Genomic DNA, 26,492 nt, shown 5'->3' with positions numbered 1-26,492 from the left:
CCTGTATCTGTGATCCTGGTTCCCTCCTCTGGTCCTGGCAGGGCCGTGATGCAGCTCCCAGCCCGCAGCAGGGCCTCAGCTTGGGCTGAGATTCCTGCTCCAAGCTCTGTTTCCCATAGCAGACACCCTCCCCTGGGAGCATCCCATTGCAGGGGAGCTTCCTCACTGCTGGGAAATGTGGCTGGGAGCTGACTGGCATGAACTGCATTTCTTTTCCCCCTCCTTTATATGGATGGTTTGGTTGTTCCTGTAAGAGTGAGCAGCAGCTTTCCTGCTGCTGGGGGCAGCTCTGTCCTAGCAGAGACCATCTCAGTCTCCTCCTTGCCATTCCCATTCCTCAGGCCTGTGGGTGATCTGCTGAGCCCATAGTGGCCCTTGGCCTGGCATCATAGATGCAGGAGTCCCTGCCCTGACAGCACAGGGTTGTGGTACATCATCCTGCTTGGGAATAGCCTTGGGAATCCTATCCCTAGGACCATCTATCAGCCTCAGTCAGAAGCTTTATTTGCAGACAGATCCCTTGAGCAGCAACCTTTCCTCCATCTCCTGCTGCCCGTAGCTGCAGGGGGAACAGCTCATCTGCTGTGAAAGGGGTGATTTCAGAGGCAGGAATGACATTCCTCTAACACCCCAGAAAGCTTTTTGGGGAAGGAGGTGCATCCTCAGAGACAGAGCTTGGAAGAGAGGCCATAGTGAGGACTCAAGGGGCTCTCTGAGGGTAGATGGAGACAAGGTCTGTGCTGAGCCTGTCAAAATCCCCCCATAGCATGGCCCCAAAGGCTCTCACAGGGTCAGAATCAGAAGGAATGGGATGCTGCAGTCCCATCCTGGTGGGTACCAACTTTGTATCCCCAAATCCCACGGTTGTCTGAGCTCCAGGGATCACAGGGATGAAGCTTGACCTCACCTCCCTGCCTGCCATGGAATTCAGTTCGCATCTTGCTCCTTGTGCAGGAGGAAGAGGCTGGATCGGGATGCAGCAGCCCTGCCTCACTAGGGAATGGCTGTGTTGGTGCAGTGGGAAGGGCAGGTCCTGTGTTTGTGCCTGTACCCATGGGTCCTGGTGTGGTTGGGGTGACCCTCAGGCTGTTCCCTGATGCTTCATTCCCTTGCAGAGCCCCCACAGTCCTTAGGTAGTACAGGATCTCCCTTGGGATGATTTTGCCATGTGAAAACAGCAGCAGCAATGACACCTGGGGACATTCCCAGCCAGGACATTTGCTCCTAATGCCCTTTCACTGTTAGCCACAGCAAACACAGGGTATCCCAAAATCCAGCATTCCTGCAAGCCAGGAAAGCCGCTCTCTTCCCTGGCCCCTTCACTGCAAAGGGCTGCCAGCCCCTCCTGGATGCTCTGAACGGGAGCCAGATTCCCGGGGAGAAAACACTGGGATGTGGGTTTAATTGAGCCTGTGCAATGGCCTTGGGCTGCCATAAACCATGTTGCTGTCTGGGCAATGAAAGGGGCTGCGGGGAGGCAGGACAGCTCCTGATTCCCAAACCTGCTCCAAGCTGGCATTCCCACAGCGAGGAAACCTGCTGCTAACCCCACGGCACCTGCAGTGAGGACACAGGGGTTCCCTGGTGCCACCAAATGCCATGTCAGGGGGTAATATCCCCACTTCTTTGCCTTTGCTGCAGCAATCCCAGAGGGTTTTCCATCCACTTGGAACAAAGGGAACCTCTGTCTGGCCCCACAAACCTGAGCGACAGCCACCTACCATGGGATTTATGGATACTCCTGCAGATCCAAGCCTTACTGGGGCCGGGAGGCCATTGGGATCCTTTGATTTTCCAGACTTGATTTGAGCTCTCCGAGGTGAGGGATATAGGCACATCCCAGCTTTTGGGGATGCTGCCGGTCTCCCTTTCAGCAGGGATGGAGCAGGGAGGAATTCATCCCCTTCTGGCTGCAAACAGCATCTCGGAGCATCACCATGTATCCCTGGGAGCCGGCTGGAGCCAGGGATGGATGGAGCGGAGCGGAGGGAGGAATCCCACATTGCTATTTGTGGAAGGGACTGAAACGTTCCCGGCTCCAGAGGCTGCAGTTTGGAGCCCACTGGCTTAGCTGGGCCATGTCTGGGGAGGGGGGGGGGAACAGGGACATTCCCCTGCTGCCTAACGCCACCGAGGTCCCTGCTTTGTACCAGGGTGCAGCTTGACCCCGGCTCTGGGTGTCGATGCTGACCCTGAAACGCTGATACAACACATAGTTTCTCCTTAATAGGGCATGGAAAAGGGGATGCACGTCAAGGCCAGGCTTTTTTGCTCATGTTGTGCCTTTCCCTGTCTTTATGTGATCCAGAAATACATTGGTTGAGCCTCTCCTGGGTAAACTTAGCCTAAAAATACGAGGTGATCTTGGGCCAGATACTTCCTGCTCTGCAAGTATCGTGGTCCCAGGCTGGAAACCAGCAAGCAGAGTGGGGTTTGTGGAGGTTAGAAGGGTCTTTCCTTCAGAACGGTTTGAGATCCTGGTTAATCTGTTCAGATCCCTGCACAGAGACATCCCCAGCTCCTGGCCTCATGGGCTGCTGTGACCTCAAATGCAGCTGTCCCCTCACTGTAATGATAGGACAAGGGGGAATGGGTTTAAACTTAAATAAGGGAGATTTAGGTTGGATGTAAGGCAGAAGCTCTTCCCTGGGAGGGTGCTGAGGCGCTGGCACAGGGTGCCCAGAGAAGCTGTGGCTGCCCCATCCCTGGCAGTGTTCAAGGCCAGGTTGGACACAGGGGCTTGGAGCAAGCTGCTCTAGTGGAAGGGGTCCCTGCCCATGGCAGGGGTTGGGGCTGGATGGGCTTTAAGGTCCCTTCAACCCAAACCATTCCATGATTTTATGATCCAACCTGGCACGGTGCTGGGACCGTGGGTTCCCCAAGTGCCACCCCAAACCTCACCATCTCCATGGTCTTTTGAGCAAGGTGTTCCTCCCTAGCCCCATCCCCAGCCCCATCCCCATGCCCCTGCCCTCTCTTCGGTGCTCACAGGCTGCTGTGGAGCTGGGCTGGGACAGGGAAAGAGCAGGGCTTTAAATAACCTCCTCCAGAATATATATGTGTTTGTGTTGGATGGTTCCTGGGAGCTGGTTGACAGCCGGGCTCCAGGAACAGCAGGATGGGCCAGGGAAGGGGGGAAGGAGGGAGGGAGCTCCTCATAGCCTCTGTTGCAAGGGAAGTGTGGTCCTGCACCATGCTGGAGGAAAAAGGGAAGCTTTCCTTGGAGATGAGATGTCTCCTGCTTGCTTTGGGTCTCGGCGATGGGCTGGGGAAAGGTCACACACTGTTGCTGTGTTGGTCAGTCCTATGGGCCATCCAGATGGATTAAGGATGTTTGAGGTACATCCCTGGCCTGTTTGCTTTACTGTCTCCTCATAATGTGGCTACTCCATCCCCTTTTCCTACCTGCTTTCCTCCTGGGCATCCTTCCGAGCTTCCACAGCTCCATGCAGCCCAAAGCTCCTCTGGAGGATGAGGCTCAGGGGGTCCCTCTGAGGGGTGAGTTCAGAAAACGAGATGAGCAGCAACCTGCAGGCTGAAATGGGGGCACAGAAATTCGGGTGCCTTACACCCAGGTCGATTTATTGCAAATATAGACCTAGATGAAGCCTTAAGTGGTGATTTCTACAGCATTGAGAAGGATCAGCATCTATTCCACCATCTGGACATGAGCTGGTTTTGTCTCATCATGCCCAGGGATGCAGATGGAGAAGAGCACCAGGAGCCCACAGAGTGCTTAAGCAAGTATTAAACCAGCCCAGTCTGAGCCCTAGACCCTCAGGGCTCCTTAAATCCATCCCTGGTCAGCCTGGCTCCAGCCTGGCCACAGCCACAGTCCCTGGGGAAGAGATGGGAAGAGATTGATGGAGTTGTGGCTCCTAATTTTGGCCAAGAGGAATTTTCCATTGGGAACAGCACTGATGGGGTCTACAGGCAGTAACTGGCACTTGAGGAGCATGGGGGTAAAAGGAGAGAGAAGGATGGGGCCACCACTGGGGTTGGTGTGTTTTGGCAGCCCAATAGTGGGAGCAAAGGACAGCAGGAACAACAGGAGCTGGAGAGGGAGATGGGGGTGAGGAACAGAGTGTCCCTTCCCTCTGGAGAGATCACAGGGAGGTTGAAGGGTGGATGGTGTGGGAATGGCCAGCTTGGATCAGCCCAGAGAGGGGAAGGAGTTGCTTGAGGGAAGGATATGATGGTTGGACTCACTCCAAGTGCAAGAAGAGCGTTCAGAGGGGACACTAAATGTGTCTGCTCCATGGGCTGCTCCAGACAGGCTCTGTCTCACCGGTGCTCCACCAGCCCTCAAATCCTGGATGAATGAATCCCTGGGGAAGAGAAGAATGAAACGAAGCTTTCCCCACCCTGGCAACCGTCTCCACTGACATCTAGTGGCAAAACAAGGTGAGGAGGGAAGCTGTGTCCTCAGACGCTGCTTGCCTCTCCATTGCTCCCGTAGGCAATACCGGGCTGGGTGTTTGAAGATGCGTTTTACCGGTGCTGTACTGGTTATACTGGAATCCCCTGCGTGGTTTGCCTGGCTGCATCTCAGTGTGGCTGGAAAACACGAGCCCCAAAACCCCATCCTTGGTGTTAATGGGGTCCTGGTGGGGTTTAGACAAAGAGATAGCAGGAGGCAAAGCTCAGCGGGGGTGTGGATGTGGCCATCCCATTCAAGAGAGACATTAAACGGCTGGACCATGGATTCAGAGCTGGTGGTGGAGGTCCCAGTGCCCTCTGTCCTTCCCTCAAGGGCTGGGACCAGCTCCAGAGCAGAGCCATGCTGTTCCCAAAGCAATTCCGATTGCTTCCCAGCATGTTTAGGAGGACCTTCTCTTTGCTCATCAACTCCGCGTGGCCTGAGCAGTCCAGCCCAAAACCAGAGGTGGTGGCCAGGCCATCAGTGCCACCACCAGTGGCAATGCCCCTTGGTGGGACATGGTGGCCATCAACCTTCTAATGTCATAGAATCATAGAACAGTTGGGGTTGGAAAGGACCTTAAGATCATCCAGTTCCAACCCCCCTGCCACGGGCAGGGACACCTCACACTAAACCATGGCACCCAAGGCTCTGTCCAACCTGGCCTTGAACACTGCCAGGGATGGAGCATTCACAGCTTCCCTGGGCAACCCATTCCAGTGCCTCAGCACCCTCACAGGGAAGAGCTTCTTCCTTAGATCCAATCTAAACTTCCCCTGTTTCAGTCTGAACCCATCACCCCTTGTCCTATCACTGCAGTCCCTGATGAAGAGTCCCTCCCCAGCATCCTTGTAGCCCCCTTCACACACTGGAAGCTGCTCTGAGGTCTCCACGCAGCTTCTCTTCTCCAGGCTCAACAGCCCCAATGTTCTCAGCCTGGCTCCATACAGGAGCTGCTCCAGCCCCTGCTCATCCCCGTGGCCTCCTCTGGGTTCTGGGCTCAAAACACCGGGGATTGCCCCAGCCCGGGGCCGGACGTTGCCCTTGGCCCCGCTGAGCCTCATGAGGTAGCGGCCCCAGTTCGGACCCCTGAGGGACACCACTTACTACCGTTGTCCATGCAGACACCGAGCCCTCCATATCGCTCCCGTTTATCACCCTGCGCCCGTTTATACCGGTTTAGAGCCGGTTTAACGCCGCCTGTGTGCGTTCACACCGGCCTGGTAGAGCCGGACCCCCCCCTACGGCAGCGATAGGGTTAACCCCCCCCAACATGGCGGCGCTCCGGTGCACCAGGAAGACTACATTTCCCATCGGCCCCCGCCCGCCGTCCCACGTGACCCAGGCTGGCCAATGGAGAGCGGCGGAAGGCCGCTATAGCCCGCCCCCGGGGCCCGCTCCCTCCTTTCCGCCGGGCGGCGCGGCTCAAGATGGCGGTGCAGATCTCCAAGAAGCGCAAGGTGAGGGCGGCTGCCCGGGCTCGCCGCGGCTGCCTGGCGCCTCCATAGCGGCGGGGTCTGGTCGGGGGCGGCCGCGGGCCTCGCCGGGGCGGCGGCGTGGGTGGGGATGGCGGCCGATGCGGGAGGATGGCGGCGGATGCGGCGCGGAGGCCCCGCGGGGAACATGGCGGCGGAGGGAGGCCGTGCGCGGGTGCCGGTGTGAGGGGGTTCAGCCGCCGTGCCCCACACGGGGGGGGGCTTGAGCGGGGCTCTGGGCTTGTGGGCACAGCGCAGGCAGGCCGGGGTGGGGTTGGGGGCTGGGGGGCTCCCTTAGCTTTCCCTGTTCCGTAGTGGGAAGCGTTGGGAGTTAGGGACCCCCGGCTTTTATGGGTCAGAGGAGCCGGGAGAGTGCGGGGCTGTGCCGGTTCTGGAGAGGGAGGGAGGGAGGCCTTGGAAGCGCGAGGGCCCTGTGGGGCTGGTGGAGGGACGGACCCTTTTAGTTCTTTATTTATACGGAATCAAAGCACCATTGCAGGACACGGCAGTGAGGTGTGATGTCAGCCTTCAGCGTGAAGCGTGGCTGTAGCGAGGCAGTGGGGTAGGTTACTGCTGGACTCAGAATCCCGGACTGGTTTGGGTTGGAAGGGAACTTAAAGCTCCTCCAGCTCCAACCCCTGCCATGGGCAGGGACCCCTTCCACTGGAGCAGCTTGCTCCAAGCCCCTGTGTCCAACCTGGCCTTGAACACTGCCAGGGATGGGGCAGCCACAGCTTCTCTGGGCACCCTGTGCCAGCGCCTCAGCACCCTCACAGGGAAGAGTTTCTGCCTTATCTCCAACCTGAACTTCCCCTGTTTCAGTCTGAACCCATCACCCCTTGTCCTGTCACTCCAGTCCCTGATGAAGAGTCCCTCTCCAGCATCCTTGTAACCCTCTTCAGATACTGGAAGAAGTGACTTGTCTATGGGAATTTCAGGGAAAATGCTTTTATTTCTCCCCTCTGCTGCTTCCTTTCCACTGGGGGAGAGGCAGCTGGTCTGCAGGATGATCCCATGGATGGATGAATTGCTCCCAAACTCCAAATGGGAAGATGTTGTGTTCAGGCTGAGCACTTGAAAAGAGCTTGACTTGATCTGTTTGGTTTTCAGTTTGTCGCTGACGGCATCTTCAAAGCTGAGCTGAATGAGTTCCTGACTCGTGAACTGGCTGAAGATGGGTACTCGGGAGTTGAAGTCCGGGTCACTCCAACCAGGACCGAGATCATCATACTTGCCACCAGGTAACTGAGATCCTGCTGTTGACACATGGGTCCTGTGCAAGGCACTGTAGGGGACGTTGCTGCAGTCTGGAGCTTAAAGTGATCACTGGGAAGCAGATCCTGAAGTGATCTGTAGTGCTACAGGAGTGTTGCAACCCCTGGACTTATATGCCCAGTGTGGAAGCTCTTTGGGATGGTTACAGGCTCTGACTTGGAGACTTTTCTCAGGCATTCTGTCCTTTCTTTCCCAGAACTCAGAATGTCCTGGGAGAGAAGGGCCGCCGCATCCGGGAGCTGACAGCTGTCGTGCAGAAGAGGTTTGGATTCCCTGAAGGAAGCGTTGAGGTAAAACTGTCTCTCTTGTAGCAGTGTTAAGCGGGTTGTGCAGTTTGCTTTGTGCAGTGTCTGGATGGTGTCAGCTGAAAGGGGGGTTGACTTAAAGGTAACTTGGATGGTGTTTTACGTGCTCTCACAAATGCTTTGTTGGTTGGGGTGCTTTGAGTGCTGTCACTTTGGCTGGGTTTCTCTGATTTCCCAGCAAGGGTGCAGATAAAGCCTTCTAAATTTACCTCTAAATACGTTACAGAATGTTGTTGTCCCAGTATTGAGGTGAGAACTAGTCTAACAGCATAATGTTTGATGGTTGTGTGTTACCATCACCCTTACTGAATTCATAATGCTTTTGTCTTTATACTGTTCTGGTGCAGAAGTATCTCTGAGATTTGAGTATGATACTGTAATAAAATAGACTTTAAAGTGACACCAGACCATTGACTGGTCTTCTAATGTCTGAAGTTTGGTGCTCTTACCAATACTTTCCTCTAACACGGATTAGTGGCAGGGGGGAATGTGTTGTCTGGCGTGGTGCTCACATTTATTCCTGCTGGGCCAGCGTTGCTGGATCACATTATGCAGTGAACGTTGCTGATTATCTCCAGCAATTGCTTAAATAGACTGTATGGCACAAACCCTCACAGAGCACATCATGATTTGTCAGCTCTAGGAGTATCGTGTGCATGAGTTTGCGTGTTTACTTCTTGTGAAGTACCCGATTTTGGGCTCTTGGAGATGTTGGATTAAATACACCTCACGCTCAAAGCTGTCAAAAGTCAAACTATTTCTGGAGTTGGCTTTTAAACCTGAAGCAGACTTATGTAATTGAGGTGTTGTAAGAACTGTGCTTGTGATTGTCTGGATACCTCTGCCCCACAATCCCACGTGTTTTGGAGCTGTTTGAATCAGCAGCTCTTTGACCCTGAACCATGGTGGTTTAAATAGTCCCCTGACTTTCAGTGGAGTCTTGCTGGTGTGTCTCAGCTCTGCCAGGAGTAGGCGACTGGCACCAAAGGAGTTAAGGGTGTGTAGATCCAAGGATTAAGCTGTGGAAAGACTAACTGAACTGGGTGTAGAGGATGGAGGAACAGAGTAGTATGAAGCTCTCCTGTGTTACGAATTAAAAGTATCTTGAGATAACAGCCCTGTTTCTGAGTTTACTTCTCTTCCTTTGTAGCTCTATGCAGAGAAGGTGGCCACGAGAGGTCTGTGTGCAATCGCTCAGGCAGAGTCCCTGCGGTACAAGCTTCTGGGAGGCTTAGCAGTGCGTCGGTGAGTGGAGCAGGCCGAGCGTGATGGCACAGTGAGGAAGTGTGCCTAAAGCTTGCAGTTACTTATTTGTGGATAAATGGGTGGAGGAGTGAAACACAATCGCAAGCCTTCTGGCTGAATTATGGTGCAGGTGACACTTGGCCTTGCTGCTTAGATCCCTTCGGTGATGATAAGATGACGAGTCAGAAGCGGGTGCCTCTTGATGTGGTATCTCTGCAGCGTCATGTTCTGTGATGCTGCATGTGGTTCTTCAGCAGGAGCATCCTGTCATCAGTGGTTGATTTAGAGGCATTTGTCTGAGAAGGGATGGGAAGCTGCACTCCTGATGTGGCTGTATTAGCTGCCTCAGCAGTGCAGCTTTTCATGTGTCACTAAAAACATGCTTGTCACTGTTCCCACAACCTTACAGGGACCGTAAGTCAGAAGAGCTGTGTTTGACAGTGCTAAAACAATGTGAAGAGTTTTGCTGCTTTGTGTAGCAGTGGCAGAACTTGGGGTGCAGAGGGTTACATTCAGAAGGCTTTCTACCAACAAAAGTAGAAGTGCCATTGCCTGTGCTTGAAACTGGCATAAAACAGCTCCGTGGAGCCGTTTGGACTTGGCCTGTTGCTCTCTGCCTGCAGAGCCTGCTATGGTGTCCTCCGCTTCATCATGGAGAGCGGTGCCAAGGGCTGCGAGGTGGTGGTGTCTGGCAAGCTCCGAGGTCAGCGAGCCAAGTCCATGAAGTTTGTGGATGGTTTGATGATCCACAGTGGAGACCCAGTGAACTACTACGTCGACACAGCCGTGCGTCACGTCCTTCTCCGGCAGGGTGAGTGCATGGCGTGCAGATCCCTTTTGTAGCCGTGGTGGTTCCTTGTGTTGGACTTCAGAACCAGAAGATGTCAGCTGCTGGTATCCCATGCCTGCAGGTTGGAGGTTTCCCTCTCACCTGCGGGGTGGGAGCTCGCATGGTTTTGATGCACCACTGATCTGGCAGAGCAGTTCAGTTGTGTTCATTGTTCAGACTCCAAAAACCTACTGTTTTCCTGGCCTTTTGCAACTAAGCTCGTGGTGTGGAGTTTGCACATGACATCTGAAGTGGAACTTAATGTAATTGCATTTGTGTTTGGGGATGGGAAATGGAGAAGTGGCCTTCAGCAGGCAAACAGGCTTGGGTATTCATCCCACATCCACTTTTGTAGTGGTGGAGTTTGAATGTTTCCAGTTGAGCACGTGGCTTTAGCTTTTTCACATAGTGTCACTTGTATCCTGTGGCCTCTGAGGCTGGTAGTAGGACAGCTTACATGAAACACAGGTTGACTGAACTTGAACTGTTGGCAGTTTGAATTCTGGCTTTCTTGGCTCCTAGGGGTAGGCAGACAGAACATGGGAGCCACAAGACCAAATGCAGACAGTCTTCCCCTATAGCTGTGCCCTGGCGAGTCTTCCCAGCTCAACCAGCCAGGCTTGCTTACCCTTGTCCTTCCACCTGGTAAAACACACAACTAATGCATCTTAGTTTGATTTGTTGCTTAATTGATGTAGGGGTAATAGCACAGACAAAGCTCTTCACCTTCCCTTCAGTGATGATCCGATGACGAGTCAGAAGGGATGTCCTTGTGTCATTGCAGCCTGTTCAGTGCCACGTTCTGTGGTGCTGGGCTGAGGCTGCCTTGGGCAGGATGTCCTGTTCATTGGATGATTTTGAGGCATTTGTCTGAGAAGGGATGCAAAAACCCTCAGTGCAGCTTCCTATAGGAAAGTGAGTTACCCCAGGGAGGACAGGGTTTAAACCAGGGCAGGCATGACTGAGGGATAGGGCATGTTTTCATCCTAGTCCCAGGCTGAAGTTAGCAAAGGCAATGAACTAGATAAAGATAAAACATGCTGATTTAAATTCAGAGTAATGGGATTTCTAGGCTTTAGCACATTCAAGGCCAGGTTGGACAGGGCTTGGGGCCACCTGGTCCAGTGGATGGTGTCCCTGCCTGTGGTAGGAGGTTAGGACTAGATGATCTGAAGGTCCTTTCCATCCCAAGCCATTTTATGGTTTGTGTTAATCATCTTGCATCTTAGTGTTGTCAGGATGGTTTTGGTGCAGAAAGCATGTTTTGTGGGGTTTGTCCCTGCTGAATGGGTGCTTGATATTTTGTATTGTCCCGTCACTCTTTACAGGAGTACTGGGAATCAAAGTAAAGATTATGTTGCCCTGGGACCCAAGTGGAAAGATTGGCCCCAAAAAGCCTCTTCCAGACCATGTCAGCATCGTGGAACCCAAAGAAGAGATCTTGCCCACCACCCCCATTTCAGAGCAGAAAGGTGGCAAACCAGAACAGCCAGCCATGCCTCAGCCAGTTCCCACTGCCTGAGGGGTAAGTGCCTCTCTCTGTGTGGTGGGAGGCAGGTTTGGGGAGGGTCCATGTGGAAAGGGTGTCATGTCACCCAAGAAAGGCTGCTGGGGGGAAAAAGGTGCTGCCTTGAACCAGGCAGAGTGTTCAGCTGGACTCGGTTTAGAGCATTGCCCTGCATGAAGAGGGCATGGTTTAAGGCAGGCTGCAAACCAGCTAAGCACACCCTTCAGTGAAGATGAGATGACGAGTCTGAAAGGAAATATCCTTGTGCAAGTGCCCTGTTTTCACGTTGCGTCCTGCAGCATGAATTTGGGGACCTTGGGTCGCAATTTGATTGACTTAGAGGCATTTGTCTGAGAAGGGTTCAGTGTCTCGGGTGCTTTCATGTTATGCCACTGCTACCAATGTGCAGTTGACAGCACAGGGTATCTGTCCCGAACTGGATCCCGTGGGGGGTATACTTGGAAGCCAGTAACATTGAGCACAATGCTTAGGCTAGTTTTGTAAGTAAATAATGGCAAGTTTGAAACCCTCTCTGAATGAGGAGCTTCTAAGATGGAAATAGATAGCTTGAAATTGTCTTAAGAGCTGCTCTGAGTTGTTCCCAGTGAACATGTGCAGTTTGCTGGCTTTCTCTGAAAGCAGCAGGAAGGAGAGGGCCTAAGGTTGCTTCCAGGTTCCTCAGCTGCTGTTGAAAGCAAGGCTGTGGTGGTCTCTGACTGAATGAGGAGCTCGTCTTCATTTTAAACCCCTGATGAAGAGTCCCTCTCTGGTGTCCTTACAGGCCCCCTCCCAATATCTGATGGGAGCCTACAGAGATGCTGGAGAGGGACTCTTCATCAGGCACTGCAGTGATAGGACAGGGGGTGATGGGTTCAAACTGAAACGGGGGAGATTTAGGTTGGAGATAAGGCAAGAATTTCTTCCGTGTGAGGGTGCTGAGGCGCTGGCACAGGGTGCCCAGAGAAGCTGTGGCTGCCCCATCCCTGGCAGTGCTCAAGGCCAGGTTGGACACAGGGGCTTGGAGCAAGCTGCTCTATGGAAGGGGTCCCTGCCCGTGGCAGGGGTTGGAGCTGGAGGAGCTTTAAGGTCCCTTTTAACCCCTGTGATTCTATGAAGCTGGCTTTGTGTGAACAGGCAGAGTTCAGGGAGTTTGCAGGGCTCCTGTGGGGAAAAGGGGATCATTGGCTGAAATGCAGGAAGTGAGAGATTGGAAATCATGGAACAAACATGGAATCGTGTTTGTTCAGTGTTTGGGGTAGGAGAATGGTTACGGGAAATAGCTTGCCACCATCTCACTCAGTATTCTGTTTTTTGTTGTAGGGTTTGTAACATCTGCAACCAGAAGCTTGACTGTCCTGAAAACATCTCTTAATAAAATCACAAAAGACAGTGTTTGTGGAGCTCCTTTACTTGTTTTCCAAGATGTATTCCAGGAAAGCCTTGCTCCGCCTTTGGTATGGAAGGAATTCTGTTGCATTTCTTCCGGGTCGTGTTACCCTTTTGGAGTGAACTTAGGAGATCCTGATCTAAAAGTGGGGACAAAATGCTGATGTCTGGTAGAGCTGGAGCCAAGCAGGCTGGTATTAAGAGGGTCATCAATAACATGAACTAGAGTAGTGCTTCGAACTCTTCCCTTCCATACCAGTCCCTTACTCCGAGGTTTCCAGAAGGGGGAACTTCTTTAGCAGTGTCCAAAGTGGTGGTTTACACCTTTGTGGCTTCAATGTAAGTGTAAACTGAAGTGTTACTGTATTCTGCTGAATGCTTTTTGCACCCCTGTACATCCATTTATTTCCCTTGGCACTGAAAGGATGTTCAGTGTGCGACTTTCAGGCCTATAGACCACACAGGAACCTTATGGCTCCTGTTAGGGTCAAGTAACCTTTGCTGGTAGAGATGGGGAGTGAGACAAACTCCTGAGTAGGTGTTTTTACACAATAGCTGGGGAGAAGTGAGTGTACACTCCTGAGTTTCAAACCTATCCTAAGCTTTGAGATGGAAATAGATTGAAGCAGTTGGGAAAACACTTGTCTTCCTTTGAGGCTTCTCACAGTATTAATAACTGGCTTTAATAAGCTGTAGGATGACATCCTGAAGCTGATAAGAGATGACAAGGCTACCTAAGCTGTTGAAATGCATAGTCTGTATGCAGGGATGTGTTTCCACCTCTGTTCTATTGCTGTATGAATGTACCTGTTCCTGTCGTGGTGAAGCTAAAGCCTGTAGTTTAAAGCGATGAGACTGAGCATTTGGTTAAGTTTCAGGCAGAGATTCTGGTTCTGTCAGCTCCTTTCCCAGTGTGTTTCTCAGACTGCAGTGCAGTAATGGGAAGAGGCTGTTACACACCCCCTTAGAGATCATGTTGTGTGCAAGATCAAGACTTCCTGTCCCCATTTGAGAAATTCAGAACCTATTTGCTGCATCAGAACCTACAAATCTGCAAACTGTGTTGCTTGGGAATGGCTTTGACAGCCAGATTGCAATTTTGGGCAGGCTTCTCTGCAGGCAACTGGAACTCCAAAGTGACAGTGTCAGGAAATGCTGTCTGGCAGAGAGTGTGGGTATGTGAGCCTCAGCCTGCCTGTTCCCAGCTTCTCTGGCAGGTCTCCTGTCAAACAGTTGTGCTTCCTCAGGGTGTAAGGGAAAGTGATAGCAGATTTCTGTGCACATCTTTCCATGGGAAGCTTTTAGAAGTTACTCTAAGAGTTAAGCAATGCCAGCATCAAATTTTGACTTTCTAAATAGCAACGTGGATTTGGAAAGCAATTCCAAAAGGCAAGATGACAGACCAGTTTTGTCACATTATAGGAGCAGGAAATGCGTGAAAGCTGGAAGCAAGAGAAGAGTGCAAGGATTTGCACGTTGTGTCTAAATTCTAATACATCCCAATATGTGAGATGATGATCAGCTAGGGGTTTCTCCTGCAGTCCTCCAGTGAGGGCTGGCTCCTGGAGAGTATGAGACTCCAACTTAGTCTCATGGTGCTGATCACTGGTAGCATTAAGATGTTCAGTTGCTTGTAAGATCAAGGGATGTGCAAGTAGTGAGCTTAAGAGTTAGGATTGTGTACTTCTTTTCTTGCTAGATCAGTCATGTGAGAAGTTGAGGACAACATCAAGGATTTATTGCTCTGGTGGGATTCCCCTCTGGAGTACTGTGTCCAGCTCTGGGGCAACAATGCAAGAGGGATGTGGAGCTGTTGGAGTGAGTCCGGAGGCCATAGAGATGCTGCAAGGGCTGGAGCAGCTCTGCTCTGGAGCCAGGCTGAGAGAGCTGGGCTGGGTGAGCCTGGAGAAGAGAAGGCTCCTGAAGGGGAGACCTGAGAGCAGCTCCAGTGCCTAAAGGGGCTGCAGGAAAGCTGGAGAGGGGCTTGGGACAAGGGCCTGTAGGGCCAGGCCAAGGGGAATGGCTTTAACCTGCCCGAGGGGAGACTGAGCTGAGCTCTTAGGCAGAAGCTCTTCCCTGTGAGGGTGCTGAGGCGCTGGCACAGGGTGCCCAGAGAAGCTGTGGCTGCCCCATCCCTGGCAGTGTTCAAGGCCAGGTTGGATACAGGGGCTTGGAGCAAGCTGCTCCAGTGGAAGGGGTCCCTGCCCATGGCAGGGGTTGGAGGTGGATGAGCTTTAATGTCCCTTCCAACCCAAACCAGTCCATGATTGTAAGAAAAGCTGACCTTCTAATACTATTCATTTCCCTTGATTGACATGTTGGGTATTAGTGTATTTTTTTGTCCCTAACCACTAGATTAAGCCAAGTGAATTGGATTTAAGGATGGCAAAGAGCCTCTCCAAGCCTTTTTTAGGAGTATTTTGTCTCCATCCAAACCCTTCAAGTGACTGAGGCTGCCAGGGCTTCATTGAAAAAGTTTTATTGCAAAATTAGACAACTGTCACTGTGTGGTACAAGAAGAGACAACAAAAGCCATCAGACACCTGCATCCACATGATGCACATTATTCACAACATCCCACAGTGTGTTCCTGCCTTACCCACCCCTTTACCCCCCCCCCCTCCAATCCCAATCCTCCAGCATGTGGGTTTCAGTGCGCTGCTTCTCACCAGGTAGCATCTACCATGCACCCTGGGCTTTAGGCTTGCTGTGCATTTGGGTATATCCTTGTGGATTGCTTCCTACCTCCCAAAAAAGCACCTGGGAATATGAGCTGGGAAGGGGCTTAAGGACAAGAATCTCCCATTCTGGCTGGCTTGGATAGGAATTAAAGAAGATAAGCTTGTGTAAGCTTGCAGACCTGGAGCATGCATGGCCAGGTCCAACTCGGGGGCATGAGCTGCTGAATTTTTGCTTGTAGGAAGCACCTAATAAGAGTGTTGCTGATTTTAACTTAATAAATAAGTGGAAATAGTCCTGTTTACGGTCTGAGAATGCAGTATTGGGCTTCTGTGTAGGAACCTGACAGCAAGCACATTGGCAGGGAAATAAAAGGGAGAGAAAAGCAATGCAGTGGTGCTCCTTGCTGGGTTTGAGTTAACTGGCACTTGGATTGTGATGGATTTCTCCCAGTCATCTTGTCACGATTTGTTTGCAGTGTCTCTCAGTGCATAGCAACTTCAATGCTCATGGGATTGTATCAGTTACTTCCTTAAGTATTAACTTGATATCCCTTAAGAAGATAGGAATAGCCTCCAAGTCTAGGCTGGAGTAGGCTGTGAAACATGCTCTTTATCAGACATAAATAAGAGTAGAACTATAAATACATTTAGGTTTTCAGCATGCTGTTACCCAGGACAGCCATCAGGGAGCTAAAGCATCATGCAGAGGAGGAGCTTCACAAAAGGGTCAGGCAATGGCAGCTCTAAAGCTTTGTATTTAAAGAAGAAAGTGTAAGTGAACCTCCTCCAGCTCCCTGGGAGAAGCCAGCAGAGTCCCTTGACCTGCAACAGGAGCTGACAGCCACCAGCCCTGCTTGTAACTGGGATACCCTTTGCAGTGGTAACTCTTTCCCAGCCTCATCTGCTGATGCAGAAGCACCAAGAGGAGTGGAGTTCCTCTGTCTGCATGGTACAGGATGTTCAATTCCAGATGCTAGCCCAAGAGCCCCCCTGGTGATCCCCATGGGATGCAGGAGTGCTGAAGGGACCTAGCTCTGCTCTTAGGGGTGTCAGCAGACACCAAAGCCACTTACTTCTCCGTGAAGCATTAAGCAAAGCTGTGCTTGGCTTTGCAGTGAGTGTTTTAGCTATGGAGCTGATAGCTATTGCAGCTGGAGTCATCCAGAGCAGGGTTAGGCAGGACAGAAAGGCACAGCTCCATGCAGTCTCCATTCTTACATGCTGTCACGGTCCTGCTCAGCTCCCAGGACCACAGAAGAGGCTGGACCTCAGAACTGCCCCTTTGTGCTCTGTTATATACCACTGAGGATAGAAGAGGGAAGCAAGGAACAACTGCAGAGCAACCTGAGCAGCTTTGGTGTGGTGCCACATAGCAAAGGAGGAGAGAAGCAAGCAGCAGAGCTCAATGTGCAGAAGCATTTGAGATGGAAGCGTGAAGGGCTTGTGCCTTTGTAGAGCTGGTGGTAGCAGCAAGGTACTTAGCAGGAGGCTTAACTAATGCAAGGAGGAGGTAGGCATCAGCCTCAACATCGCAGCTGGGATGGTGCATGCCATTTCCTTTCCACTCCTGGTGACCCTCTTGTGGCAGGCTCCTCTCTGGAGGTGGGTCTGTGCAATGGGTATTCTGGGGTGAGGTAAAGTGTATGCTGGTTTCTCATCACAATGCACCCTGGTCTGAATAGCACCCATAGTTCGAGAAGGATACAAAATAGTGTTTCCCCTTTTTTGAAATCCCCCCACTAAAAAACACACAAACCAAAGCTCTTGGGGATAAACCCAACCCAACTACAACTCATCACGCATCTTGTCTCCTTTGGGCCTCACGAGCCTGCCAATGAAGAGGATGGAGTTGGTTTTACTGTCCTTGATCATGAAGATGAAGGGGTGGTCAGCATAGAAGAGCTTGGGGTTCCTCATCTCCTCTCGGCCATAGATGTCAGCATCGTAGGGGTTCCCTTCAGTGTCCCATTCCAGAGCAGCAGCATGGAAGACATTGGACAGGTAAAGGTCTTTCTTGCCAGAGATCTTTGATAAGTCAGCCTTGGTTTTGTCAATGGCTTCTGTCAGACCCAGATCAGCCAAGTGTTTCTAGGAGGAGAAAAGAGGTCAGAGATGACACAGTGCAATCCACTCCAGCCATGGTTACCCCAGCCCCCAGATGACAGGCATACAGAGCCCATCATCCCATTATCTTCTCTCCCAACCCAAAGAACCCTCAAGTCCCAACTATTTTAAGGACCTCTTTTACCTGAAGGTCATGGCTGACTTCCAGGACAACTTTAGGCAGTGAGATGGCCACTGATCTCTTCTTCATCTTGCCAGCCCAGGTCTTCAGCTGCTCCCTGTTCAGCAGCTTCTCAACCCTCTCCAGAGGCTCCACATGGTTTGGCATGATGAAGATCATGCTGGAGAGCTTGTGAGCCAGTGGCATCTCCACCACCTGGAGCTTCTCAGTCTCATCATCATAGTAATTGTAGAGACCTTGAAATCAGAAAAGCAGGAAATGGTGAGATGTGGAGCAGGAGCAAAGCTCCCCACAACCTTGGTGTGAATTCCCCCTGGACAGGTAGGGAAGTGAGTGTGAACACTGTTTTGGGAACTGGTCCACTGTTACTTGAGTTGGCAACAACTCCAAACTGCATCTCATTTGTGTGGTGAGCTGGGATTTACTCCTAACAGCCAAGCACCCAACAGTAAACATGGATTAGGGTTAGGGACAGAGACACTGAGTCAGCAGAACAAGCACACCCAGCTTTGTCCTCTCACACTGACTACCCACGAGGAAAACAACACTGGAAGCAGTTGGTGGAAAACCAAGTAACAGAGCAGAAACCTTAACTCCTGTTGGTCTTGACACGGGGATGGAGGTTTGCAACTCACCTGTACGGTGCATCATGGGGACCCCAACGGTGTAGGAACGGGACACCATGAAGCCACGGTTGTCCACCATCTTATGATGGAACTTCTCATCCCAGTGAGCTACAGGAGGGAGAAATTCAGCGTGTAAGAACAGGAAACGGGTGGCAGTTGCATGCACAGTTGCTAACTACGTGCTCTGAAAGAGAACACGCCTCCAGTGGACGCAGGACTTGGGCTTCTCTCTATTGCCTTAGGTTCTGGGTCACTTAGATCAAGAACAGAAGGTAGAACTTACGCTTGAAGAACATGGCATTGACGATGAGGGCTCCATCAGTCTTCTCCACATCCTTGGTGACCTCTGGGAGCTTCCCATCCGTGGTCTGGGCTGCCCACTCGTTAATGGATTTCAGGGCGCTCCTCTTGTCTCGGAAGTTGATCTTGGAGTGCTCGTAGTTGTAGTGTTTCTTGCTGTTCTTCACGAAGTCATCAGCAAAGTTGATGGAGGCCGGGCCATACAAGCGGTTCCCGATCTTCCAGGTGACGTTCCGGGCTGTGCTGTTGCTCACCTCGTTCAGGAGCTCGGATAACCCGCTGTGGACATAGTCGTCGTTCAGCTTGTCCGCACTGAGCACCGCCTTGGCTTGGGATGCGGTTGCGGCCTTGCCCCCGAGGGACACGAGCCCGAGGGAAGAGGCCACGACCACGGGGGACAGGAGGATGTTCTCCGTGTTCTTGTCCTTCGCCATGGCATGGTAGAGGTTGAAGGCCAGCGTTGTGCTGCGGTCAGCCAGTGTTGTTGCCTTGTCGCTCAGCTTCCTGTCCTCCGAGGGCACGGCGGCAGCGAGGCCGCAGAGAGCAAGGACCAGGAGAACCCACATGGCTTCAGCAGCACCCGGCGCCTCCGAGGACCTGCTGGGCAAGAGGAGCTCGTTGTCAACACAATTCAAGCCCTTCCTCAGCATTCACAGGCTCTTCCAGTGCAACCCAAAGCGATAACCAGAGCATCAGCAGCAATGCTTCACTTGGGGTGCAGTCATGCCAAGTCCTCCCTGGGCTTTCCCCATTGCAAGAGTTAACCTAAAAGAGTGCAGGCTGTGCTCTGGCATGCACAGCCTATGCGTTCTGAATGACAGCTTCATTTTTAAGCTATTTGACTTTATCCCTCTATGTTCATGGGCAGTAAAGGATTTAAAGAGGGGCAAGGGAATGGAAGGTACAGGTCTGATATGGTCTTGATAGGCCAAGGGGAATGGCTTTAACCTGCCCGAGGGGAGACTGAGCTGAGCTCTGAGGCAGAAGCTCTTCCCTGTGAGGGTGCTGAGGCGCTGGCACAGGGTGCCCAGAGAAGCTGTGGCTGCCCCATCCCTGGCAGTGTTCAAGGCCAGGTTGGACACAGGGGCTTGGAGCAAGCTGCTCCAGTGGAAGGGGTCCCTGCTTGTAGCAGGGAGTTGGGAATGGAGGAGCTTTAAGGTCCCTTCAACCCAAACCACTCTGGGATTGTCCCAACAGTAGCAAGTCAAACCTTTGTCCTGGTCAGAAGCTAGAACTGGGATGTTTCTGCTGCCCAGGACCACACAGCATAGTGCAGCCCATCAGTCCAGGGGCTACTCTGGTCAGTGCACAGCAGGGATTGTCCTCTTCGGGGACCTGAGCTTGGTACCCAAAGTACTCAGCTTTCTAGACACTAGATGGAGTGCATGAGCTTCCACCAAGCTAAGGCAGAGGTGGGGGGGCCTTGAGAAGCTCCAACACTGTAGGATCAGCTCCGTCCCACTAAAGTTTTGCCTGTACAGCTCTGCAAGGGAGGCACTGAGGCAGCTGAATGGGGTGGACCCCTCCTTTCCCCCAGCAGAGCCCCATCTCAATACGTTCATGCATGAGGTAGATTCATGTTATCACAACACATGCTCCATCCCCGTCAGGGCTCAGAGCTGCCAGCTTCATAGAATCATAGAACAGTTTGCGTTGAAAGGACCTTAAAGCTCCTCCAGCTCCAACCCCTGCCACTGGCAGGGACCCCTTCCACTGAAGTAGGTTGCTCCAAGCCCCTGTGTCCAAGCTGGCCTTGAACACTGCCAGGGATGGGGCAGCCACAACATCCTTGGGAGCCAGTTCTAGTGCCTTAAATCCAACCTGAACTTCCCCTGTTTCAGTTTGAACCCTTCACCCCTTGTCCTATCACTGCAGTCCCTGATGAAGAGTCCCTCCCCAGCATCCTTGTAGCCCCCTTCACACACTGGAAGCTGCTCTGAGGTCTCCACGCAGCTTCTCTTCTCCAGGCTCAACAGCCCCAATGTTCTCAGCCTGGCTCCATACAGGAGCTGCTCCAGCCCCTGAGCATCCTCGTGGCCTCCTCTGCACCTGCTCCAGTGGGAGCTTCGATGATCTCCAGAGTGACCAGTCCTAAATGCCGTGTCCAAAAGCTCTCTGGAGCTCACCCCGCTTACCTCCAAGGCTATAACGTGTCCCCAGCCCTTCCCTTCCCTCCCTCCTCATTGCTCACAGCAACCCTTCCCCACAGCACCTCCTAAGGGCTTAAATCCCTCCTGCATTCCCAAAGCGAGCCTTTGGATGACCTTCTCCTCCCACAGCCTGCCTCAGACCCAAGGCTGTGCTGAGCTCTCCTTGCTCCTCTCCTCCCACCCTGCTCCAGGCTGCCTTTTGCATGCAGGGACAAGAACGGGCTCTCCCGGGGCAGCTTCAGGGTTAAAGGCAGCAGAGGAAGCGAAGGGCCCGCTGGGATTACATATGGAAGGAAACACGCACGTAGCCCGAAGGAAAGCGAGTGCGCAGTTGCACCAGGGACCCTTTGCCAGCGCAGGGATTATGTATCCTCAGAGACTCATATCCTAAACTCCTTTTAGGAGCAAGCCTTCTGTTGAAGGAAGGAGCCATCCCGGCTACCGAAGAGCAGAGATTTGTGCAACAGGCTCAAAGCTGCACTTTCAAGGTGCAGAATAAGCACTTCAAGGTTTTTCTTTGGTCCTTTTTCTTTCTAAGGATACCTTGGAAGTGTTTCCTAGTGAAGCCAACGTTTGCCTTTTTCATTCTGAAAGAGAACAGATACATGGAGTAGTTCCCATAAGGAATGGGCGGCCCACATCGCTTCCATCACCAGCTTAAAGAAGGGTTCATTACTTCCGAGACCAGCCAGCAATGGGTGATGCAGTGCAGTGGCACCAAGAGAACTGCTGCCCATCCTTGGATTACGGCTGGGATTAGCGGTGGATCCATTACCAAGGCTGGAAACAGAGGGAATGAGGGGGGAATTCACCGCCGATAACATCCTCTCTCGAGCGTGTGCAGCCCGTGGATGGGACGCCCTGTGCCAACGTGGCATTCCACAGACCTCCTCGGGATGTCAGGGACTTGCTCTGCTGGTGGGATTTGGAGGGGGCATCGCCCATGACAGCCACCCAGAGGCACAAAGCCCGGCGAGGGCTGTGTTTCACCCACGAGCAGGATAGAGCAACGCATGCAAGAGAGCAGAAGGCTATTCCCGTGTCAGCACAGGGATGCGGCACTTTAAGGCAGGCAAAGGCCGGCACTGGTCCTGCAGGGAGCTCTCATCATGCGCTGGGCTGGTGCCCAGGGTCCCGGAGGCTCCCAGGCTGAGCTGTAACTGGAGCCGGAGCCGTCCTCTAACCAGGAATGCTCTGGGACCCTTTGGCCCAAGCCAGCGCTTCCTTCACCTCCTTTTTCACCTTTCAAAAGCTTCTCCAGGGTGCAGCCTCTGCCACCCTCTCTGACCACGTAAAAATGGTGATGGGGGGGGATCTTTTAACGCGTTTTCACTAAATACACCCCGTTTGTGGGGCAGCCTGTCCCCTATCCCCCCCAACTCCACCACAACCTATCCGCCATGCACCTCTGTGCAATCACACCCCATGCACCCCCAACTTCCCTGCCCTATGGGAGCAGACAGGACCCCGACGCGACCCCATCCCGCTGCTTGGCCGCATCCCTGCCTGGCATCAGCCCTACCCTAGGGTACCCCGTTCCCCTACCTGCGGGCTGGGGCGCTGCCCTGCGCGGCTCCCTGTGCACCTCGCGGTCCCGCCGGCGGGGGTATATAAGGGGTCGGGAAGAAACTTCTGGAAAGTTGGGAAAAGCCTCTTCAAAAGCGCCCCGGGAGGAAGGGGAGGATCAGAGAGAGGAGCCAGGCTGGGAGCCAATGGAGGGGAGCCGAGGCGAGGAGGGGGGGGCTGCGGGACGTGCGGTCCTGCTGCCCGCCCGCCCGCCCGGAGCTGAACGGGAGCAGCGTTCCCGAGATGAAGCCGTGTTTGTGCGTGGGTACGGGGCTGTGGCCCCTGTTATCGGCGTCTTATTGTTGTATCCGAGGGCTGGAGCAGCTCTGCTCTGGAGCCAGGCTGAGAGAGCTGGGCTGGGGCAGCCTGGAGAAGAGAAGGCTCCTGAAGGGGAGACCTGAGAGCAGCTCCAGTGCCTGAAGGGGCTGCAGGAAAGCTGGAGAGGGGCTTGGGACAAGGGATGTAGGGACAGGCCAAGGGGAATGGCTTGAACCTGCCCGAGGGGAGACTGAGCTGAGCTCTTAGGCAGAAGCTCTTCCCTGTGAGGGTGCTGAGGCGCTGGCACAGGGTGCCCAGAGAAGCTGTGGCTGCCCCATCCCTGGCAGTGTTCAAGGCCAGGTTGGACACAGGGGCTTGGAGCAAGCTGCTCTAGTGGAAGGGGTCCCTGCCTGTGGCAGGGGTTGGGACTGGAGGAGCTTTAAGGCCCCTTCAACCCAAACCAGGCTGGGGTTCTATGATTCTATGGGCATCCCCCTGCTCCCAGCACCTCCTGAAGCTGCCTGGTTGTTGGCACGTGAGGGGGGTGACCTGAGCCAGAGCAGTCACAGGCAGCAAATGTTTAACACCTCCACCTCATTCAAACCACATCTTCCCATCTCTCAGGTGATACCCGAGAGGACCTGCAGTCATAGAATCAGAATGGTTTGGGTTAGAAGGTACCTTCAGAGCTTATCTAGTCCAGCCCCTTGCAATGAGCAGGGACATCTTCAACAGGCACAGGTAGCCCTGATGCTTTGCTGTGATCTGATATCCAAGCTACCAGCAGCTGGGGACCTTCCTCATATTACTGTATCCCCAGAGGCTGGTTTTCCATCCATCTCTCCATGAGCATTAACACCCACTTCTCCTTTTCAATGAACATCTTCCCCAGTTCCACATTTCCCCCTGTACTTTAGGCATGCGATGAGCAGGTCACTTACGGTGTGTTTTTCACTGTATCATAACACAGTGGCACAGTCCTCCTGCCTGGCCAATGAGGCAGTTTAGAAAGGCATTAGGGCAGCAAATCCAGCCCCAAAGGGATGCTGAAGGAGTTAAATGCTCGTGCTGCCCAGCGGCAGACTGCCTGGCTGAGAGCTTACAGCAAAGTATGTGCCATAGAGAGTTTCTGTGCTGAGTCACAAGTCCTGAGCCCCACTTGCATTTAACCCTGGCACATTCTAAGCCAGCATGGGATGTTTTTAATGGCAGTCTGGGATACAGAAGTAATCCCGATACTGCCCATTAGATAAGCACCGTCCTCGTCGATGGTTATGTTAGCAGGATGCTGCAGCATTGTGTTTAACTGATGTCTGTGTCTTCCCTTGCTTCTATTCGCCATGTAATCTCATTCACCCTTCCTCATACTTTGGCTTTCCAAGTTTCTCCACTTCCCTTGGAAGATGGGTACCAGCAGGTTACTTCCTCTTGTTGCTATATAGAAACCAGCATCTGATTGTGTCTTCTGGCTTGGGATATTCTGTCCTTAAACCTGGGTTCTTGTCTTGCAAGCACCTTGCATCAGGATCATCTCATCATCTCCCGCACAACCCCAGTCCATGGATTCTAGAAGATGGCATCAAAAAGGGACATTTTCCTCCCAAACCATTCAGATGATGCCGGGTGAGCAGAGACTCCAAGGAGGAGAGGTCTTTAACCAGAGTTTTCCACCAGCTGCAAGAAACCAGCTCCCCAGCACCCAAAGAGCAACACAGTGTGTGTGCTTCTGTGTGTGTTCCTATGCTGGTTTCACTCACAGCACAGTTTGCAGCACTGAGACCTTGATAACAGCGGGAGCAGATAACGGGAGGTTTGTTCTGCTCACTGCGTGTTTCATCCTGCCTGGGAGAAAGGTTATCCCATCCAACCATTCCCAACAGCCCCACATCCAGCTCTGGGGCAGGAACACAGGAGGGACGTGGAGCTGTTGGAGCGAGGCCAGAGGAGGCCATGGAGATGCTGCGAGGGCTCCTTAAGGGGAGACCTTAGAGCAGCTCCAGTGCCTAAAGGGGCTGCAGGAAAGCTGGAGAGGGGCTTTGGGCAATGGATGTAGAGCCAGGCCAAGGGGAATGTTTCCAGCTGGCATCATCCTCCCTGGGCATTCTGCATTCAGGCAGGCACCTTATGCTGCAGTCTTTAATGGTAATGTGCCTAATGGCCTCAGAACCCTGATGTTCAGGGGTTTGCTTCCATCTGGGAGTGATTCAGTGCGAAGGAGAGGTTAAAGTACCTTAAGCATCCTAGTTTGTGTGTATTTGCAGCAGTTTTCCATCTTTGTATGTACATAAATGATCAGAACGTGGCCTCAGGGTTTTAACTGCACGTTTGGTGCTTTATTAGTACACTGCCACAGTATAAAAGTGAATTTGCTGATGGCGAGCAACCAATACCCGGTGACACCTCACTGTTGTGCAGCAACAGCATGGACCAGAGCTGAGGAATGGGAAAAGCTCCTTTAAATTCCAGCGTCAGCTGGTTTCCATTGCCAAGCTCTGCCTTGCTCCACCTTCAAACCCTTGCCTGTAACTACTTCCCATGTAAGATTCCTTTCTCTTCCTATGAGTAACATAAGCTCTTAAGCTTTTACTCTTCATGTCTTTCGATGCCTTCCAGCACCAAACCCTTTTGGTGCAGGGCTCTGTGCTTCGGTCCTTTAAACGGCTCCATCTCAAACCCAGGAATTTGGAGTTGGATAAAATTAGTTTTGTGATTAAGCATTAAGATATTGCAGCTTTTGGCCTGATTTTTGAGTGTTTATTCCGATTTCTTCCTTTCTATCACCAAACACCCCACACTACTCATTCACCCCCCCCAGGGAACTCAATCCTCAGTGCATTGCTGCAGCTCAGCCGCAGTAAATCGGCACTGATTTAGATGCAGACACTGATTCAGATGCAGCAAACGAGTGACTCCCCACAAACCCATCAGCAAACAGCTTCATCTGGACCGTAAAGATCTTTTTCCAGGGAAAAAAAAGTGCTGGGAATGGGGCTGATCTGCACTATGGGGGGGGAGCTTAGTTGCTCTCGAGTGATTTCCAAGTGCAATAGGGCTTTGCAAGCGCTCCCTGCCCCCACAGTGCCACGTCGGAGATCCTACAGCAATGGGATGCGGGAAGAGGACCGGGAAGGGGGAGCAACGCTGGGAGTTGCCTTCTTCCGTCTCCACTGCTCCTGTAATGAGAGGGCCCGGCTGCCAAAAGACACATCCACTGCTCCAGCACGGCTCCTCCCCTCCAGCCGCCCAGCTCCAAACCGCACTCGTGCATAGGGAAAGACTTGGATTTCTTTTGTTGGGAGCTATTTCCAGCGTGGTTTTGCTCCCTGGGGAGCTTTTGGGTTCGGGGGGGGGGAGCAGATCTATTGAGTTATAACGTACTTTGATTTAAATCCCCCCAAAACATCGTTGGATGGGGCTTGGAGCGAGCTGCTCGCTAGTGGAAGGGGTCCCTGCCCATGGCAAGGTTGGAGCTGGAGGAGCTTTAAGGTCCCTTCCATCCCAAACCGTTCCATGCTCTGATATCCCTGGACAAAGCAGACTGGGATTTGCAGCCTTGACCCAGTGCTCGGGCCGGGTGTGTGGGAGCTGCTGGGGTGGAGGGCAGTGAGATGTGAGTGGTATTGGGTGTCCTACCGCCAGCTCCGTGCCCAGCTGTGAAACATCTGGGCGTGCTGTTGTGGTTGGTTGGCTTCTCTTGTTTAAAGCATAGAGGGTTACTAATTCACTTGATTATATATTAAAGGAGCAATTGACTTCTACAGAGGCAAACCCTGCAGTCTAACAGGCTCTTTGGACAGAACTCCTTAAACACATGCACCCTTTCCTGTAGTGACCCAGGGCACTGGCCCTTGGTTTCATGGAATCCCAGCCTGGTTTGGGTTGAAGGGACCTTAAAGCTCATCCCTCCTGTTCCAACCCCTGCCATGGGCAGGGACCCCTTCCACTGTAGAGCAGGCTGCTCAGTGGCACTGTGTCATCTCTTAAGGTGCCAGGAAACAGCTGGATTTCTGCTTCCCAGGATCAAGCGTGGTCTGTGGTAGCAATGGAGGCAATTTGTAGGGCAGAGAACCTCAATCCCTTCTTGTACATCTCAGCTTTAACGGGGCAGGGGACTGAAGCTGCTCATCAGATCCCACACTTAGGAGCATGAAGCTCTCAGGAGCTCACTCTGAACCAGATCCCTGGTTTAAAGGACTTTAACCCAGTCCTTTCTCATGCAGTTGC

At 52.7% G+C, this 26,492-nt stretch overlaps 2 protein-coding genes and 3 non-coding genes across 5 annotated transcripts; 4 read left to right on the top strand and 1 right to left on the bottom strand.

Annotated features, from left to right (window-relative positions):
• The first annotated feature begins 5,723 nt into the window (after positions 1-5,723).
• Positions 5,724-12,445, top strand: RPS3 (ribosomal protein S3). Its single transcript, XM_061458155.1, has 7 exons — positions 5,724-5,880; positions 7,006-7,136; positions 7,367-7,460; positions 8,626-8,720; positions 9,344-9,531; positions 10,878-11,074; positions 12,377-12,445. Exons 1-6 carry the CDS (start codon positions 5,851-5,853, stop codon positions 11,069-11,071), a joined length of 732 nt encoding a protein of 243 aa, XP_061314139.1. The 5' UTR covers positions 5,724-5,850; the 3' UTR covers positions 11,072-11,074; positions 12,377-12,445.
• LOC133271785 (small nucleolar RNA SNORD15) lies at positions 8,879-9,025 on the top strand. Its single transcript, XR_009744254.1, has one exon. It is a non-coding gene; the product is annotated as a small nucleolar RNA SNORD15 (small nucleolar RNA).
• Positions 10,281-10,428, top strand: LOC133271784 (small nucleolar RNA SNORD15). Its single transcript, XR_009744253.1, has one exon. It is a non-coding gene; the product is annotated as a small nucleolar RNA SNORD15 (small nucleolar RNA).
• Positions 11,278-11,415, top strand: LOC133271786 (small nucleolar RNA SNORD15). Its single transcript, XR_009744255.1, has one exon. It is a non-coding gene; the product is annotated as a small nucleolar RNA SNORD15 (small nucleolar RNA).
• A 2,460-nt stretch (positions 12,446-14,905) lies between the features above and the next one.
• On the bottom strand, positions 14,906-22,132 carry SERPINH1 (serpin family H member 1). Its single transcript, XM_061458097.1, has 5 exons — positions 21,990-22,132; positions 18,278-18,891; positions 18,004-18,102; positions 17,372-17,604; positions 14,906-17,211 (listed from the first exon to the last, which is right to left on the bottom strand). The coding sequence occupies exons 2-5, from the start codon at positions 18,858-18,860 to the stop codon at positions 16,909-16,911; spliced, it is 1,218 nt and encodes a 405-aa protein (XP_061314081.1). The 5' UTR covers positions 18,861-18,891; positions 21,990-22,132; the 3' UTR covers positions 14,906-16,908.
• Between the last annotated feature and the right edge of the window lie 4,360 nt (positions 22,133-26,492).

Source organism: Pezoporus flaviventris, unplaced genomic scaffold (genome assembly GCF_033815535.1).
Source record: "Pezoporus flaviventris isolate CSIRO_AGI_PZ_B2104156 unplaced genomic scaffold, CSIRO_AGI_Pfla_v1 ptg000025l, whole genome shotgun sequence".
NCBI classification, from domain to species: domain Eukaryota; kingdom Metazoa; phylum Chordata; class Aves; order Psittaciformes; family Psittacidae; genus Pezoporus; species Pezoporus flaviventris.
Note: the sequence above shows the minus strand (reverse complement) of the source record. Positions and strands in the feature narration are given on the sequence as shown.

Bases quoted from the DNA above. Each gene is read 5' to 3' on its own strand.
- SERPINH1 (XM_061458097.1), bottom strand. From the start codon at position 18,860: ATGTGGGTTCTCCTGGTCCTTGCTCTCTGCGGCCTCGCTGCCGCCGTG. The intron at 18,103-18,277 runs GTAAGTTCTACC...TCCCTCCTGTAG, and splicing joins CAATGCCATGTTCTTCAAGC to CTCACTGGGATGAGAAGTTC. The intron at 17,212-17,371 runs GTAAAAGAGGTC...TTCTCCTCCTAG, and splicing joins AAGTCAGCCATGACCTTCAG to AAACACTTGGCTGATCTGGG.
- RPS3 (XM_061458155.1), top strand. From the start codon at position 5,851: ATGGCGGTGCAGATCTCCAAGAAGCGCAAG. The intron at 7,137-7,366 runs GTAACTGAGATC...TTTCTTTCCCAG, and splicing joins ATCATCATACTTGCCACCAG to AACTCAGAATGTCCTGGGAG. The intron at 8,721-9,343 runs GTGAGTGGAGCA...CTCTGCCTGCAG, and splicing joins GGAGGCTTAGCAGTGCGTCG to AGCCTGCTATGGTGTCCTCC.